Here is an 18418-nt window from a genome sequence, read left to right as displayed (position 1 = left end):
GCCAAGAGGCTGAAGAAGCTGGTTGGCAGGGATTCGGCGGGCCACAACGCGACGCAGAGGTCTGGAAGCGCCGGTCTCGCCATACGGAATAACTCCGCCGGCTGCTTCACTTGGTGATTCAGAAGTTGTGATGACAGAGACCCCGGGAACTGTCCCCGGAATGCCTTCTCCACCTCATGACCCTCCAGCTGATCAAAGTGTTGGACGGCATCCGCAATGCTGTTCGGAAGATCCGCAAAGATCTCTATGGAATGCCACAACTGGGTGAGCTCGATGCACCCTTTGCTTCCAAACACACACTGCAATAAATGTGGCTTACCCGAGGCGATTTTCTCCACTTGTTGGAGCACCTCGTGGTCAGCCCGGGACACAGTCTTGAGCTTGGAGTGGGCAAGCTGGAGCTTCTCGAGCCATCCCTTGCTTGCTTCCCCTCTGCCTGAAGCTTGTCGCATGCCTCGAACACGCCCTTGAGGGTCTCCTCGACCTCCTGGACCCGCGCCCGGTCCTTCTCCTCAACCACCTTCTAGGCAGCTCGGGCCTCCTCCGCCTTCGCGGCCGCAGCCTTATACTGCTTCACCTCCTATCGAGCTTTCTTGAGCTTGGCCTTTAGTGCCTCAAGCTCGTCCAACGCTGTTGTCATCCGAACACTTCGGCCTCAGTTCTTCGCTCAACACAAAAACATTACAACTTTTATGTTCAATATAACACTTATCAAAAGCAAGTCCGGGTCGCCTACCTTGAGACTATTCGAACCTCTGGCTCATCAGGTTGAGTTCCTCCTGGGACCTCTTGAGCTTCCGGTTTATCTCTGCAATCTCCTCGGAGATGGAGTCCGGAGCCGAAGTCGAAACCTGCCAACAAGAATTTTTTACACAAGCTGTCACATCCCTAGCTTTACCTTGCACTAGGCTAGCACTTGTTTGTTGCATCATGTTTAAATTTTATGTAAAGCTGAAATGGGGATTGATCGAACCCTAGCACAAATGCAATTCAAATAGGTTCAAATAAAACATTTTTCAATGAACCCAAAATGCCCTTTGAAAATGTTCATGATTTATGGAAAAAGGTGAAAGCCTCTACCAGAGATGGTGCATATTTTCCAGGACATTTTGGTCATTGAATTAAATCATAATGGTATTTGAGTTGGAGTTTAAAATTTACCATTAAATATTGGTTGCTCTAAATATTCTGAAATTTGTTGTGTGGTTTGAAAATAATTCAAATATTCCGCACAAAAATTTACAGAATTAACCAAAGTATTTTGGTTGGTATTTATTTACAAAACATAAAGCATAAAATAGTAAACAGAAAAGAAATAAAACCGAATAAAAGAGAGAGAGAGAGAGAGAGAGAGAGAGAGAGAGAGAGAGAGAAAGTACCCAGTGCTCACCTGGCAGCCCAGCTGGCGGCCCAGCCCACCACCGCAGCTCATGTCGTCTTCCTCCTCAAGCCAGTAGGCAGGCGCGTGGCCAGAACACGCGCCCGAGCCACCTCCTGCTTCCCCAGGGCGCCCTGATCCTTCCGTCGCGTCACGCCGCCCCCCAGACCCGTATGGATCGATCTCTCCCTCCCTCGCTCTCCCCGTCGCCCGTTCCCCGCCATGGCCGAAGCCTCCATGGACGCGTCGTTGTAACTCCACGCCCACAGCCATCCTCTCGCCCTTTGCCCATGTCCACGAGCTCCGTCGCAACGTCCTGGTCGTCCTCACCAAGCCAAGCAGGCCAGGAGGCCTTTCTTCCTCGCCTACGCCATCGTCTCCAACCTCGGATGGCCGAGATCGCCGTCGCCCGTACGTCATTGCCAGGCCTCCTCCGAGCTCGCCGTCTGCACCGTTGCAATCTACGTGAGCCCCTGAACCGAACCCCCCTCTTCTGCGCTCCGTTTGCACGCCGTAGTTGTCGTTCCACCAGAGACCGAACCACGCTGCCACCCGAGCTTCTCGCCGCCGTGGCCACAGTCGACGCAACTCCCAACCGAGCACACCCACGCGCTCACCGCGCCTCGCAGGTGCCGTAGGAGCCAAGCACACCACCCCACGGCCACCGCAGCCCCGCTCCCGAGTGCGCCTGAACTCCAGCCGCCGCCGAGGTCGACGCCGCGCTCAACTCTGGCCGCCTCAGCCCCTCCCGCTTGCACAGGGAGATGTGGAGCACTCCCAGCAGCACGCAGAGCCCCTCCGCCGTCCTTTTGGTCGCCGAGGGCGACATCCGAGGCCCTCCACCGCATCTGGCCTCGCCGGCGTCGAGTCGCCGGTGGGTTTGACCCCGATTGACCAGGGTTTGACCGCCCTGAGTCACTCACGTGTGGGGGCCACCTCGCTAACTAATCTAGATTAGTGCTAATTAACTTAGGTTAGTTAGTTAGACACTAAGATATGGGTCCCATTGGTCAGGTTTGACTAGGACCGGCCTTGTTGAATGCTGACGTCACGCCGACGTCATGCTGACGCTATAAGCTATTTTCTGGATTTAATTTAATCCAGAAAAATCTAGAAAATGTTAAAACTTCAAAAATTCATAGAAATTAATCTATAGCTCAGAATGAAATAAATTATATATGAAAAATGATCAGAAAAATCCAAAGAATCTGTTTAAGGCATTTTAATGCATGTTTGGACAACTTACAGCTAGTGTATATGACAATTTGAATAAATGGCATTTTAAATGTCTCATGTGGAGTTTAAATTTGAACCTAGGGTTCAAACCAACTTCATTTAACTTGTTGCTAGTTGCATTAGCTCAATCAACAGCATATTGCAATGTCATGATCATGCATCATATTCTTGCATTGCATTGATTGTGTTCCTTCTCTGTTTGCCGGTGTTGTTCCCCCTCGGTAGACGTTGTTCCAACGATGAGTTCGATGACACCGATGAAGAGCTATACTATCTTTAGAAGTGCCAGGCAAGCAAAACCCCCTTGTTCATTCCGATACAATCCCACTCTCCTGCTTCTTCTCTCTTTTACTGTATTAGAACAACAACGATTCAATTGTTACATGCTGCGGTAGTTGAACCCCTTTCCTCTGCATGACCTGTCATTGCCACGGTAAATAGATGAAACCCACTAGCATGAGTAGGAGTTGTTTGAGCCCTGATGTGCCTACTCATTCATGTTTATTGTCATGCCTGCTACTGCTTAGAGTTGAGTCAGGTCTGATTCATCGGGGATGAATTGGAATGTGGTGAACATGTCTTACTGTTGAGAGCTAAGTGTGTGAACACGATTTGGTAAAGGTAGTTGTGAGAGGCCGTGTAGGAGTACATGGTGGGTTGTCTCATTGAAACTGTCCTCAGGAACTGAGTTCTGTGTTTGTGATCCAAGACAGTTACTACCACACATTGGGTTCCGGTAACTCGACCCCTCTCGGCTTATTAATCGCCTCGATCTCTGTCCAGGAGTTGCAACTAGTTTCTGGTGTTTGTAGGATATGTGTTGGGGCCGTGCGTAGTGCTGACACTAGGGGTGGGCTATGATGCGGTAGAGACACGAGGAACGGTGTACCGAGACACCCGTTTGGTGCCTCGGGAACCCTGCTCTCGTTTGGGGTCGTGAGTGACACCCCGGCCGGATCTCCTTGCGGATGGAACCTGAATAGGCGATAAACCTAGACTAGAGACTTGTGTGGTTAGTCAGGTCGTGGCTGACACCCTCACCAGGCTTTCGCTTGAAGGTTGCCGAGATACATGACGTGTACATGGCGGTAAGTGGCGAGAGCGTGTGTGAAGAAGTACACCCCTGCAGGGTTAACATGATCTATTCGAATAGCCACGTCCACGGTAAAGGACTACTGGGTTGCTTGTGTAGTTCATAGACTAGTGGAAGTGGATACTCTAAAATGCGCAAGATAAGCGTGAGTGCTATGGATGGCCTTCTCGTAGGGAGACGGGAACGGATCCATGGTGGTGTAGTGATATGGTGAATATGTGGACTCGTGTGCGCCACCTCAAAAGAGTTACTAGCAATTGTAGTTCAGGATAGCCACCGAGTCAAAGCTGGCTTGCTGCAGTTAAACTCCACCACCCTTTGTTGATACTGATGCATATGTAGCTAGTTCTGATGTAAGTCTTGCTGGGTACATTTGTACTCACGTTTGCTTAATTTATGTTTTTGTAGAGAGACTTTAGTCTCACTAGTAGTTCCGCATGGACTTCGATGTTTAGCTTGTTACCTCAGCTACGATCTTGTACCCTTGGGAGGGTCTTGTAGATATTTAGGCTTCTCAGCCTTTTTCATTTGTTGTTGTCTGTACTTAGATATGTTATGCTTCCGTTGCCTGTATGCTCTGTATGTTGGGTCATGTGGCCCATGATTGTAATTCTTACTATGTATGACTCTTTGGAGCCTTATGAATAAATACTTTGAGTCGTAGATTTTTGTTGCGATGCCATGTTGTATTTGCACATATCGAGCATATTGTGTGTATGATTTTGAAATGCTTGGTAGGTGTGGGATCCGACTATCTAGTTGTTTATTCTTGGTAGCCTCTCTTATGGGGAAATGTCTCCTAGTGCTTCCACTGAGCCATAGTAGCTTGCTACTGCTCCGGAACACTTAGGCTGGCCGGCATGTGTCCTTCTTCGTTCCTGTGTCTGTCCCTTCGAGAAAATGTCACGCGGTGTCTACCAGAGTCCTGTTAGCTTGCTACATCCCGGATTCACTCGCTGCTGACCGACACGTTCGTTGCTGGGTCATGCATGTCCCTGTAAGTTAGTACCACCTTGGGTTTACGACTAGTCATGTCGGCCCGGGTTCTTTGTCATATGGATGCTAGCGACACTATCATATACGTGAGCCAAAAGGCGCAAACGGTCCCGGGCCAGGTAAGGTGGCACCCGTGGGAATACCGTGCGTGAGGCCGCAAAGTGATATGATGTGTTACATGCTAGATCGGTGTGACTTAGGATTGGTGTCCTGACACAAGCCCGCAATAAAATTATTGTAACTCTAGAACGATTGCCTTAGGCAGCGTCCTGGGGGATGCACGTCAAGTTCCTATAAGACACGACCCCAATGCCGGTTTCTCGAAACCAGCCTTGGGCTCAGGGGCTACTCACTGATCGGGCCGTTTAAAAGGCCACAAGAGTGCTTCCTCGGACTGTTGCATGGATTTATGAAGAAAATATAGCAATTACTCTTGTACAAGGATAAAAGAGTACCTCGAAGCTCATGACGAGGTTCTTAAAAACCTCGTGCAGGTCGGCACCCGTGGTCCGGAAGCCCTGCAGTGTCGTGCCTATTAAGGCATGGTACTATTCTTTCAGGGAGGAGCCCTTCTAGGCCTCCTCCACGTCTTCTTTCCACCCCGTGCTAGCCCGCCCTTGGGCAGGAGGCGGGGGTGGCGGGACGACCTTGGACCTAGGCACCTGGGTGCTGGGCCTAATGGCCCCCAGCTGCGATGGAGGAGCTGGAGCATACATCATCTCGGCTGATGACTGGCCCAGCCCTTCCTTGACGACCTCGGGGATCTTCTCCCCCAGGTCCTGTTGGGTCGAGGCTTCGACCTCGGCCATGACGCCCGACTCCTCGGCCCCCACCATGTCGACTTGGGGGGCCAGAGTGGATGTCGTCTCCCCCAGCCCGTCGTGAACTGATGGGGGAGCAGCGGGCTCTGGGGTCCCGCTGGCGGATGGTAGCCCACTCAAGGAGTCGCTCGGGCGCACCTTCGGCGGACTGCGTAAAAAGACACCTTATAAGATCGCTATTACTAAAAGGACTTGTCAAAAGAACGGGTTGCAAAAGCGGTGGCTTGCCCTTGGGGTGACGTTTTCGTCCTCCCTATAGCAAGGGGATCTTCCTCTGATTTGTCAGAGAGCTCAGCTCTCTTCGACGACTTACCGGCAGCCCTGGCTGAGGTCCTCCTCGGCCTTTTCGAGCCCTTGGGCTGCATGCCAGCTTCGGCGTCCTCCGACGCCGCCCTCTTCCCTTTAGGGGGAGGGTTCTCTTCCTCCTCACCCTCCTCTGTGTCGTCCTCATGGGCGGAGGAGGCGTGGGTCTCCTCGGACTGGGTGAATGAGGTCTCTCGGGCTCGAGCACTCGCCTTGCCCTTCATGGACTTCGTACCTTTGGGGGCCACCATGTGCGGCTCCTCGTGTAGGAGCGCCGTGAGAAGGGGGAGTTCTTGGCTCCTCTGGTAGTGGGGCTGGGCATCGCACCTTCTGCACCCAGGCCAACCACTTCTGCAAAGTATCAAGCAGAACAATTCGTTGGAATCTACCCCTCAATGCTAAAAACAAAGACTTAGATTTGTGTGTTAGAGTACTTACCGGGGTGGGGAGGCTTCATAGCCATCCTCGAGGTCGCGGTCCTCTTGGCCGGCTTGAGGAGCCGCGTCCACATGCTGGCTAGGGAGCAGCTGAACAAGGCAGAGATGGGGCCTGCATCCTCGGGTTTCTGCTCCCACATTGGGGTAGGCCGAAGTTGGAGCGGGAGGATGCGGCGGTTGAGCATGACATTGATGATGTCGGCGAGCTGGAGGTTCCCCGTGGTGGACCACCATTTGCTCCTCTTGATAATGGCCTCCACGTCCTCTGGGTTTCCCCAGATGACGCTTTTCTCCGTCCAGGACTTGAGCTTTATCGGAGGCCCGCCCAAAAAGGCTAGGACCTCGGCTTGGCCAGGGGTGAGTGGCTCAGTGATGTAGAACCACTCCGGCTGCCACTCCTTCACCGTCTCAATGAAGGTGCCCTTGAACCATTATGCACCCTGGTTCTTGCTGACCATGGCCCCTTCGCACTCTGCCAAATCGGAGTTGTTGGACTTCGGCTTAACCCTGAAAGTCTTCAGCCATAGGCCGATGTGTGGTTCGCAGTGGAGGAAGGCCTTGCAGACCGTGGTGAAGGAGGCGAGGTGGAGGATGGAGTTCGAGGCCATGCGGTGGAAGTCATGCCCGTAATAAAACATCATCCCGTGCACAAAAGGATGAAGCGGTAATCCCAGACCTCGGATGAGGTGGGAAAGGAAGACTGCACGCTCCCCTGGGTTGGGAGCGAGCACCTGCTCGTCAGCGCGGCGAGTGCGGGCGTCGATGTTGGTGGGAAGATATACCGCAGCCTACAGAGGATGGCACCGTCCATGACGATCGAAGCGCCCCAGTGCCCTTTGAGGGTATCAGCCATGGTTGGATTGGGAGGGGTTCTGGAAGAAAAAGTGCGAGACTGGATCTGGGCGCTGGAGCTAGATGAAGCAACAGGCGAGGGAAATGAGAGTGTGGTTGCTTGCGTTGTGCTCTCTTTTGCTCTTATAGGTTGTTGAAAGACAAAGAGTCCCCTTTGCTGCACCGATAAAAATGCCACTCCCATGAAATATGTTGTTAAACATATTGGGGAGGGGGAACAAAACCTTGATGATATCCCTGAGAAAACAGGCACGATCTCCCCCTCGATGGGACGTGCCAGTAAAAAGGCCGCCTCGAGCCACGATTTAGGACAAGCAGTAACTGCCCGACCCGTCATGGGGTGAGCCGTTTCGATAAAGTTGTCAGACTAGGTGGAACTGTTCATACCTAGATGGTTGGCCTTCGAGGCTAAATTACCTGATCTCTTCAGGAAGGGTACAAGCTCGGTTGAGCCTCAGTTGGCATCGCTCCTTTAAAAGAGTGGTTCGAGAACTATAAAAGGGGAACTCATCTGTCGAGCCAAGGACTTCGGATCCGAGGTTGCTTTCATCAAGAGAGTCGTCCTCGGCATAGAAGACCAGTTCGGGGGCTACTGACGGTGTCCCAGATTAGGGGGTGCTAACCTAGTCGGCCCATGCTCCTTGGGTTGGGCTGACGGGCCTTCATTCGTACTCAAGATGGACTCCGGAGGCAGTATGCAGGAGGCGTGATCGAGACTACCTCCACCGAAGACTTGTCATATACTCCAATATTTCTCATGCCGCCTTGCGCCTAGATACCGACCTTGTAACCCTAGATACCCTACCTGGCGTGTATATAAGCCGTGGGGTTTAGCCCGTAGAGGGGACATTAATGCAATATCATCCACCTAGCCCTAGAGTTAGACCATATCTCACGATCTCGAGGTAGATCAACTCTGTACTCGATACATCTCCATTAATATAAGAAGAGCAGACGTAGGATTTTACCTCCACCAAGAGGGCCCGAACCTGGGTAAAACATCGTCTTTGTTCCTGTTATCGTTTGTCTGAGATCCACAGCTCGGGACCCCCTACCCCGAGGTCTGCCGGTTTTGAGACCGACACTGTCCTACCATGGCCAAATCTGTGAGAGAGTGATTGAGTGTTGGGGATACTATCTTTTGAAACACAAGAGCAAGGATTTCATCATCAACTACAAATCTATTACCTTTTGGAGAGTGGTGTCTCCTAGATTGGTTAGGTGTCACTTGGGAGCCTCCAAGATCTTGTGCAGTTGAACCAAGGAGTTTGTAAGGGCAAGGAGATCGCCTACTTCGTGAAGATCTACCCGAGTGAGGCTAGTCCTTCATGGACGTAAACCATGATGGAATAGACAAGGTTGCTTCTTCATGGACCCTTCGTGGATGGAGCCCTTCATGGGTTGAAATCTCCATCAACATGGACGTAGAATAGCACCACCTATCGGAACCACGCCAAATATCATCGTGTCTTCATTGCGTTTGATTTCTCTGATCCCTCCTTTACGTTCATATGCAAAGTCTTTACTTTCTGCCGCTCAACTCCTAGACTTGCATGTGTAGGGTGTTCTTGACTTGGTAGAATTGCAAAAAACTTGCCTACAACTAAATTTGGGAAAAGGACAAGTTTTTATTTGGTCAAGTAGTCTAATCACCCCCCTCTAGACATACTTTCGATCCTACAGTCATCACTTAAGCTTGAGATAACTTTCAATTATGAAGGTAGTCGCTTAGGCCTAAGATAACTTTTAAAGTTGTATGAAGGGTAATTGCCAAGGTAGACACCGAGACACATCTTCGCGTCATTATTAGACTTGTTCCCAGATCAGAAAATCAACCATGAATATATAAAATAGCCAATTGCCCAGAAACTTGCTCCCATTGGATCCTGCTACATTCATCACAACCACCACACACTCAAGCTCTCTCTTTTTTTCTCGTAAATCCTTTGGTTGCAGCCCCTAACATTTTATTTTTATCTTTTATAAGTACTTTAGTCACCTCCTTGAATCCTATCCTACTAGAGATTAGGAAACCTACATTTAGCTCCTAGGGGCTATAACACTCATATACCTCGACGTCCTCATTGGAGAGTGCTACAATAACTCCCTACACTTGGGGATTATCAAGACCTTTTTTGGCGCCGTTTTTGGGAACATAACGCTAGGTCGAATATTCTCATTTGCACTTGTTTGCTTTGATATTAAGTAATATTAAGGCTCTAATTTTATATTAAAAAAATTATGTACTTTTGTGATGACTTGCTCTGTGGGTTTATGGTTCATAGTTGTGATGTCCGTGTTGTTGCTACTGATGCTTTTGATGAAGTAACTCTCTTTCTTAAAAACTTACTGTTGCTTATAATATTGATGACACACAAAGCTCATTAGATGAAATTTGTTTTTGTGATGACTGTGTTCAATATTGGAATGAATATCACGATGCACCTATGAACGAATTACTTGAAGATGATTATGATACTGTTATGGATGATGAAACTATGAATAAGTATTTTACTCTCACTTATGGAAGTCCTATGATGGTTTTGAACTATCCTAACTGAGAAATTTGAGTGTATTGAATACTATGTTCATGGCCTGAAATTTGCTTGTCCTCATGATGATGCTAATTAAACTTATAATATTAAGTTTGCTGCTACTTCTTGCAATAATTATGATAGATGAAGATAGGAGTGCCCTCTCAATGTCTCCAAGATGCTAAAATTGCAAGAAACTACTTTTAATATGCATTGGCATTTACTCTTTGTTATTAACTTGTTTTTGTATGCAATTTTTTTTTCAGAAAACAAGAAGGTTGTTCATGCCCATGATACTTTGTAAACTCCAGTTTTATCCAAGAAACTAATAGGTAAAAATATAATAAAAAATCAAAAGAGAAGTGATTGAGAAACTGTGAGCATTGAAGAAGTGGGGGTAGGCCTTCAACTTTTGTTCATGCCCATGGAAACAATGTGAAACTCTTGTCATGTAAGCTTCTCAATAAAAATAATTATCCCTTTATATAACCACTATATTTATAAAAATAAAGAGCCAAGAATTACATCAAGAACAAGAAGGTTGTTTGTTGATTGTTAGTTGTTGTTTTCAGCAGCTATGTTGTTAGTTCTGGCATTTTAGATTTTTATTAGAAGCTCATAATTTCATGAAAATTTTACACAGTATTTTACAATAAGTTATATGTTAGTGGTAAATTGTTCAATAAATTTGGAGTAGTAGAAGTGGCTATTCAAAATTATTCTTTGCTAGGTTTACTGTTAAGACAGAATTGTTGTTTGCCTGTTTTCATGGTATGAAAGCCTTATATTTGAATTCTTATTGAAGGATAGGAGCTCAATCATGCAAGTATATACTCCCCCTGTAGTGATCTAAACGCTTTTATATTAGTTTACAGAAGGAGTACTTTACAAAGCAATTAATAAATTTTCCATGAGTTTTTGTCAGGACCTACATGCAAAGATCATCGTTGTTTTGTGCCTAACTAGCATGCAGTAATTCGATGTTTATGTTTCCCCTGAGGCGATGGGGTCCTTGCGTCAGATGTTGCATGGACGGTATTTTTTGTTCTCGAATACGTACGAGTATGTGTATCATATATTAAGAGAAGAAGGGGGAAAGAAACCCCACCCACAGTTATTAATTATAAAAGCGTTACGTACGCACTCCACCATCCTATACATTGCATTACACGGACTATTCATCAGCCGCCCACCCATCTACCTCTAGAAAGGAGATTAGAAAATCTGCCCGCAGGATGCCAGCTTGTTTCCATAGTATAATCTGCCCACCCATTGCATTACACGGACTACGTCAGATGTTGCATGGACGGTACTGAGCGGCGGCATCCCACGGACATAGAAATCGCCAACTCAGAGTATCTCTTCCCATGAGGGATGCCTTCTCTAACGAGGACAGGCCGGTTGAGTAGGCGATCGCCGCAGACCGGACTAGTCAGCGACGACGCAGGTCATTGAAGACATCAAGCTCCTGATCAGCACATGTCCTCCTGGAGTGACGCTTGAGCTATGCGCATGTAATTCTAGAACCAAGCTGGACATGGCCTTGCTAAACTGGGATCGAAATGCAACCTAAATGTTTCTATGTCTTTGGGCGTGTAGGTTCCAGCAGAAATCGATGATGTTGAAATTGGCGATTTAGCCAACTTTGTGTAAAAAGCTCATGGTTACCCCCTAAAAGGATGACTACTCGACTAGGTTCCGTGGTAGAGCCAAGGGTGCGGTGAGGTGCGGGGTCAACCCCAACTACAACAGCTGAGCATGCAAGCCCGTCAGAAGTAAAAAAAAAGGCTTTCAGAAAATCACCAGAATGCCGAAAATATAAGGCTTAATGGGACTTCCCTTTAGTACAAACTAACAGCATGTTGTGATCCCTCATTTCAAATAGATTAATGAACCTATCTCTGGAATCCTCCAGAATATTCCTCAAGTAAAGCTTTACCATGCCATGGTTGATCAGCGAGTTGTGATTCCTCATTTGAAATGGATCTGGAATAATTCTTGTCGAAAAAAAAAACAAGTTCTTTTCTGGCTCCACCTCCATGATAGACTGAACACAAGGATTTATTAAAAGACGAAAAAAAAATACTTGTCATGACTTGTCAAATGGAAGAAACAATTCAACATTTTCTCTAAAAGGCCCATTCTCAGTCATGCTGGGAACATATCTGCCCAAACAGAAGTCCGGTTTTCAGTTCATGAGGCTATTGAGAATCAGTTTGACTAATTCACATCTAGATATTTTTTTTAAATGTCACATCTAAGCTCCCACAAATATATAATGCAGCAACAAAAAACAAAAAAACTAGGACAAAAAAATAGACCACAAACAGAGTGGACATCAGCTTAGATGTGACATAATTATGTCACATCTAGATGTGTCCTAGACAGACCCTAGACCGCGGCTGATATGCGGCACCAGAATTACAGACATTAGTTAGGACTTTTCCTTTCATCTTTAAATACTTAAATCTGTACATATCTTTTATATTATACAATAAAAGGCTGCGGTAGGGAAAAAATCCTGCCGTTTTTCATTAAAATGAGCCACATCGATGCAAAGGGCTGCAATCTGCGTATAGAAACACAAGTAGCAACAGTGTTCATGGTATCAGAAATCACCCAAGTTCTTACTGGTTCTTTACCTCATGCTCGTCCATCAACAGTTCTAGCTTGCCTGAAACCAAATTTATAAACCAGCAACAAACGTAGCCACATGCACTACGTTACATGCGCTGGACAGGTATCCTATAGAACCCAGAAACCAAATTATCCATACAGGTAGAGCCATGTGATTAGGATTTGCTCAGTCGTCGTGAAATTGATCCAAGCAAATCCCGTCTGTACACTAAGACACACCGCTCAAATACTTCATAGTACAATTCCAACAATCTCACATTGCAAAATTCAGAGCAGTAAAGGTGGGGACATCTATCAAAGAGGCTTGAAAGAAGCACGTTTTACATACAATTGCATGTCTGGCATGTCTATTATGGGCATAGACCTGAACATGTAAAAGAAGCTAACACTAGCAGAAGTGGAGCTGACCTTATGAGCAGCTGACCGCAAAGGAAAACAGGTCAACCTCCAAACAACGTCCCACTCAGGGATGCCCAAAACTACAGATTGAGATAACTTCAGGCCAAGCTCCTAGCCGTCAGCGGGATTTATGGCGCACCTCAATCATGTCATCATTCTCCAGGTCAAGATCCTGGGGTGTAGTAGCCGAGTTTATTTTGTCACCATCGAATATGAAAATCAGATCAGATGGGCTTTGTTGGACCTTCTTAGCATACACCTTGAAAAGCTTGTCAAGTTTCTCATCCTGTAGCGATCAAAAATCAAGATATAAGCATCCAGAGATACTTTAAAGTATCATTTTGCAAGTTGAATGGAGCGAAATGTCAAAATCCCAGCTTATACACATTGAAACAATATACATTGAATTTCAGCCAGCAATAAAATGAAATTTTGAAAGTATGTTGGACACTTGTTATGTCAAACTGAATCCAGTAAGGCCATAAAACTTAATGCATGAAATAATTGCAATTACCTGTTAGCGAATTCGAACTATCTAACAATAAGAGTATTTGCAAGTACCTGTTAGCTAATTCGAACTATCTAACAGGAAGAGTATATTGCAAGTACCTGTTAGCGAATTCGAAATAATTGCAAGTACCTGTTAGCGAATTCGAACTATCTAACAGTATATTGTTATTGCACACTGATACTAGTAACAGTGTCATGAAAAAGCTATACCTTGTATATACGGAACTGCAGCTTCACATCTTCATCCTGAATCATTATGAGTATCTTTTCTCGTGATTTCTTCACGCATGCTTCAGCTGGCTTGTCTAGAGTTGGCTTATGGTGCACCTCAATCATGTCTTCATCCTCCAGGTCAAGGTCCTGGGGTGTACTTGCCGGGTTTATTTTGTCGCCATCAAATACGAAAGTCAGATCGGATGAGCTGAGTTGGACCTTCTTAGCATACGCCTTGAAAAGCTTGTCAAACTTCTCATCCTTTAGCAATTATAAATCAAGATTTAAGAATACAGAGTTGGTTTAAATTTACATGTGGTAAACTTTAATGGATGGCAAAATCCTAGCTTATACACACTGAACTAATGTAGATACCATTTCAGAAGGTAAAGCCCAACAATAAAATGAAAACGAGAAAGTATATTGGATGTTTATTATGGCAAACTGAATCTAAACTGATCATAAACTTAGACACGTCAAATTATTGCAACTGACAGTCAGAGAATTTGATTTATTTAACAGATGAAAAGTTCATACCTTGGATACACGGAACTGCTGCCTTCCATCCTTTTCCTGAATCATAATGCAGATCTTCTCTTTCGATTTCTTAGTCTCTATTTCAGTTGGCTCATCAAGAACTATAGGTTCAGGTGGCTTCTTTGCTAACATGTCTTTCTTAACATTTTCAACAACCTTTTGAAATGCATCATCAGCCTGTTTTTCTACTTCTTGCTTCTTTAATCTGTGAATGTCATGCGCGAAATTAGGGAAATTACAAGTCAGTAACATCTTTAAAACTACCGGCTGGTAGTAAAAAACAACTAAAAGTAAAGGACTGATGCTAACTTTATACTTTGCCTGGCAACAAATACAGTAAATACATGAGTTTGATTTCCATTTCCAGATGTCTTAGGGCGTCCATAGGCTGATTAACACCATAAAATATAGGTCGAACCCAAAAATACATGTAGAATTTCCAGTAAGACTTGACCACAACCACTTCTAGTTGTGTTCTTACAGATGCGGGAATGATAAATATTTGTTATGGTTACTAGCCTATACTGAAAGACCAAAGACATTCTGCCTACTAGTAACTAAGCCATAGTAATCTCCATTTTGTGTGTGCATGCATGTGCTTTGCCTGGCAACTAAAGTAGAAAAATCTCCAAAATGATCATCGCGTCATCTAATCATAGCAACCAGTCTCGCCACGCCAATATCTCACTAGTATCGGTCATCATCATGGTCAAAAACAGCTAGCCTCGCAAGATGGCACAACGTAGAGATAAAACATTGCAATACCTCAGCTCTTGCATCGTTTTATCCTTGCATACTTCAGTGCTAAGCACAGGCTTCAGCAGCGGCGGAGCCAGCCAATCCTCATCATCCAAATTCACCACCGTGGCCTTCTTTATGCCGGCGTCGCCCTTCTCGTTAGCATTACCCCCCTCCTGCAAGACACACAGATCGGAATGAACACGTTACCTTTCACAGCCAAAAACCGAAAACCTCACCCATCAAAACGAATTGAACTCTGTCATACTCACGACAGCGTTCGCGTCGTCGGCGGCGGCGGCAGGCACCTTGGGGCGCTTGTTGCAGTGGACGAAGATGTCCGACTCCTCGAGGTCGGAATCTGCGCATCCAAACGGAGGAGGTCGGTCCTAAGCAACTTCCACGGAAACCCTAGGGCATGGGGTCGCAGGACCTTACCGTCGAAGCAGAAGTCGATGGTGGGCTGCACGCGGGAGTAGTCGAAGAGCGGCTCGAGCTCCTCGCTGTCCGCCCCCGCCGCCGGCATCTCCTCCTCGTGCGCCTGCACCAACCCACCATCTGTATCAACACCAGTACCGACGCGAACCGAATTCCAATCTAAACGAACGAACTAATTGGGGAATTCCTGGGTGGATCCCGGGGTTCGGGGGGTTTAGTGATCGGAAAGGGCTACCTTCGGCATCAGAACCGCGCGATTTGGGAATGCCTGTGCTAAATTCGAGAGGAGGGATTTGGGACTTCGATTGCTCTCGGTTTGATTTGGTGGTATTTCGAAGAAGGCGGACGAGGGAATGATTTGGGTTTGGGAGGGAGGCGGGGGAGGGAAAGCGGCGTGGCGGTCGTATTACCTACCAGATTTGGCGGATTTGAATTCGGGGACGGGGGGTTATCTATCGTACCTCTGTTCTTAGGAGAAGTGGAGAACTCATAGGGGTTGGCGTTCCATGCTTCAGATAATCAGATACGGAGTAATACATTCGTTCTTTATCATTATTAAAAAAATCATTAAGGTTTTACCACGGTTTCGATGGTACCCTGGTAAAAGTTAGGGCACTCCCAAGGGTCCTTCCACGTTTGTCCGTTAGCGATTTTTGGACAAATAAGAGATCTCTAGCACATCCCACAAACCGGGCCATCTGACAAACTAACCACTGGTTTACACATCCAGCCTGAATAGATCCCCCAAATTTGTTCGTCCTGGATATTATTTTTGTGGGATCTCAAGTCCGCTAGGTCATTTCCTTCATATCTATGGGATTTGAACCGATTTTGGCGGCTCCCCTTTCCTTTGGCGCGAATGCATTTTCGCCTGCTTCCATTCGTGCCTCCACTCCTCGTCGCCGCTGCCGACGCACATCCCCGCCCATTCTTGCTGCCCCCGACTGCCTCGCGCCGCCCGAAAGCTCCGCGACCCCGCGCTGGATCCAATCCACCAAGTTTCGGCACATGGGGTGCCCATTTGTGTCTGAGGCGAGCGGCCACCGCCGGCGCCATGGATCCTCCTGGGAGCTTGGCGCGCGGCCTTATAGCCGGTGGATCCGGTTGGTTCCGGCGGCGGTGAGCCTCGGAATCAGTGGGGCTCGCCCGGGTAAGTTGGAGGAAGGGGGTGGCGCGGCTTTGCTTCGGCCGGCGAGGAGAAGAAAGGGGCGGCGCGGCTTCGCTTCGGCCGACGGAGGGAGAAGAAAGGGGCGACGCGGCTTTGCTTTGACCAGCTTCAGGTGAGGTATGTCCAACACTGCGGGTTTGTGCTCGATTTGGCCCCGAAGTAGGTTCGGGTGAAATTCATGTCCGGTTAGTGTGCATTTTGTAGATGGATTGGAGTTCGTCCTCATCATCTTCGTCCAATGATTTGGACATAGAAGAGATGGTCCTCGACGATGATGTCGACAACCTGGTGTTGTTGCATCTCGTGGAGGAATTTGAGGCGAGGCCGAAGAAAAAGCGGTGCGGTTCCACGGTCGGCCGGCTATGCATTCCCTGCAACCGAGCTCTCGGCGACAAGATGCTCATGAAGGACTACTTCACTGAGGTACCAACATATTAGGCTCACCTCTTTCATAGGCGATAACAAATGGGTAGGTCACTTTTCGTCTGCATCCTTGAGGCTTGCGAACAAAATTGCCATCTTTTCACTTGGCGTAGGAATGTCGCCGGTTTGGTTGGCTTTAATGCATATCAAAAAATATCGGCGGCGATGAGAGTGATTGCATATGGTGTTCCCGCCGACTACGTGGATGAATATCTATGCATTGGAGAAGATACCACCATCAAGTGTGTCCGTGTCTTTGCGAAGACAAGGATCTGGGTTTTTGGCCCTGAGTACCTTCGAGCTCCAGAGGAAGAAGACACAAAGAAGCTCATGGCAATGAAAGAATCAAGGGGATGGCCGAGCATGCTAAGTAGTATTGATTGCATGCATTGGAGGTGGAAGAACTGCCCGGTGGCTTGGGCAGGTCAATACACCGGTCACAAACGTAAACCCACCAACGTGCTTGAAGCCGTGGCTTCACATGTTCTATGGATTTGCCATTGCTTCTTTAGTTTACCTGGGTCTCTCAGTGATACCAATGTTTTGCAGTGATCTCATCTATTTGCTCAGCTAGCTAGTGGCAAAGCTCCGACTTGCAACTATACCGTCAATGGTCATGACTATACCATGTGGTACTATCTTGCTGACGGTATTTATCCTTCATGGTCAACATTTGTGAAGACCATTAGTGACCCAAAATCAAGAAGCACACTTTTTTTGCCGAAGCACAAGAAACTTGCGGAAAGGACATTGAGAGGGCATTTGGTGTGTTGCAAGCTCGGTTTGTCATTGTTCGATGTCCTGCTTGCTTTTAGGATAAAAATATCCCTCAGAAACATCATGACAGCTTGTGTAATTTTACACAACATGGTCATCAATGATGAGAGGGATTTGGACTTAGAGATTAATTATGAAAATGTTGGTAGCAGTGTGAAGCCTGCCAGAGGGCAGATGAGATCACTGCATTTCTTGAGACCTACCAAAAGATCGAGAACCATGATTCACACAAGCAACTCTAGCATGATCTTATTGAGCATCGTTGGCAGCTCTATGGGGAGAGATAGATCCCCATTTTTATTCATTTTAGATTTGTGTGTGATTTGAACAATTTGTTCTTGTAATAATTATTCGAATTTGAACACTTGTTGTAATCAAAACTATTGTTGTATTGTAAATTGCTTTTCGGACCATTTATATTCATATATTGAATTTGTTTTATGATTCTATTCGGTTCACATTATTGAAATTTGTAATTTATTCGATGCTATGTAAAATTTGTGGTACCGTGAGCCTTCCGGCGCGGAACAGACCCCGTAAACGTGTCCCGCAAAAAAATTGCAGGACGGATTTGCGGAATCTGTTCCGCCAGAGCGCTCATGGTACCATAAAAAAGTTTTGAATGTCATCCGGTTGCGGGATCGACTAGAGATGCTCTTGTTGGGAAACATAATAGAAAACAAAAAAATCGCTCCTACGTACACCCAAGATCAATATGAAGATGCATAATGGGTTGGGATCATGATCATTACCATCGCTGAGTTGCACCGGAAGAAGAACGTGTCGGTGTAGATCGTACTTGGTGTCCCTCGAACCGTCGATGAACAATCCCGTGAACCGCCCACGAATAGTACCTCAAACCGAAAACCGAAAGCACAACCTCTCTACTTGGTTGCAAGCGTGCAGCCTTCATGATCCAGCAACGCTT

At 46.8% G+C, this 18418-nt stretch overlaps 1 protein-coding gene across 2 annotated transcripts; it reads right to left on the bottom strand.

Annotated features, from left to right (window-relative positions):
- Positions 1–12514: 12514 nt before the first annotated feature.
- On the bottom strand, positions 12515–15660 carry LOC109777824 (uncharacterized). 2 transcript variants are annotated; one of them, XM_020336380.4, is made up of 7 exons: positions 15584–15660; positions 15123–15225; positions 14957–15045; positions 14712–14860; positions 13947–14151; positions 13407–13670; positions 12515–12972 (listed from the first exon to the last, which is right to left on the bottom strand). In XM_020336380.4, the coding sequence occupies exons 1-7, from the start codon at positions 15611–15613 to the stop codon at positions 12805–12807; spliced, it is 1008 nt and encodes a 335-aa protein (XP_020191969.1). In that variant the 5' UTR covers positions 15614–15660; the 3' UTR covers positions 12515–12804. The 2 variants fall into 2 exon arrangements, with proteins under 2 accessions (XP_020191969.1, XP_020191970.1); XM_020336381.4 differs by having other exon boundaries at positions 15358–15631.
- Between the last annotated feature and the right edge of the window lie 2758 nt (positions 15661–18418).

This window comes from Aegilops tauschii, chromosome 3 (genome assembly GCF_002575655.3).
Source record: "Aegilops tauschii subsp. strangulata cultivar AL8/78 chromosome 3, Aet v6.0, whole genome shotgun sequence".
NCBI classification, from domain to species: Eukaryota; Viridiplantae; Streptophyta; class Magnoliopsida; order Poales; family Poaceae; genus Aegilops; species Aegilops tauschii.
The sequence above is the reverse complement of the archived record's forward strand: the minus strand, read 5'-3'. Positions and strand labels throughout refer to the sequence as shown.

What these genes read in the sequence shown, in the direction of transcription:
- LOC109777824 (XM_020336380.4), bottom strand. Translation starts at nt 15,613, where the DNA reads ATGAGTTCTCCACTTCTCCTAAGAACAGAG. An exon ending in CATCGACTTCTGCTTCGACG is followed by an intron (nt 15,046 to 15,122) that starts GTAAGGTCCTGC and finishes TTGGATGCGCAG; the next exon opens with ATTCCGACCTCGAGGAGTCG. An exon ending in AAAACGATGCAAGAGCTGAG is followed by an intron (nt 14,152 to 14,711) that starts GTATTGCAATGT and finishes TGACATTCACAG; the next exon opens with ATTAAAGAAGCAAGAAGTAG.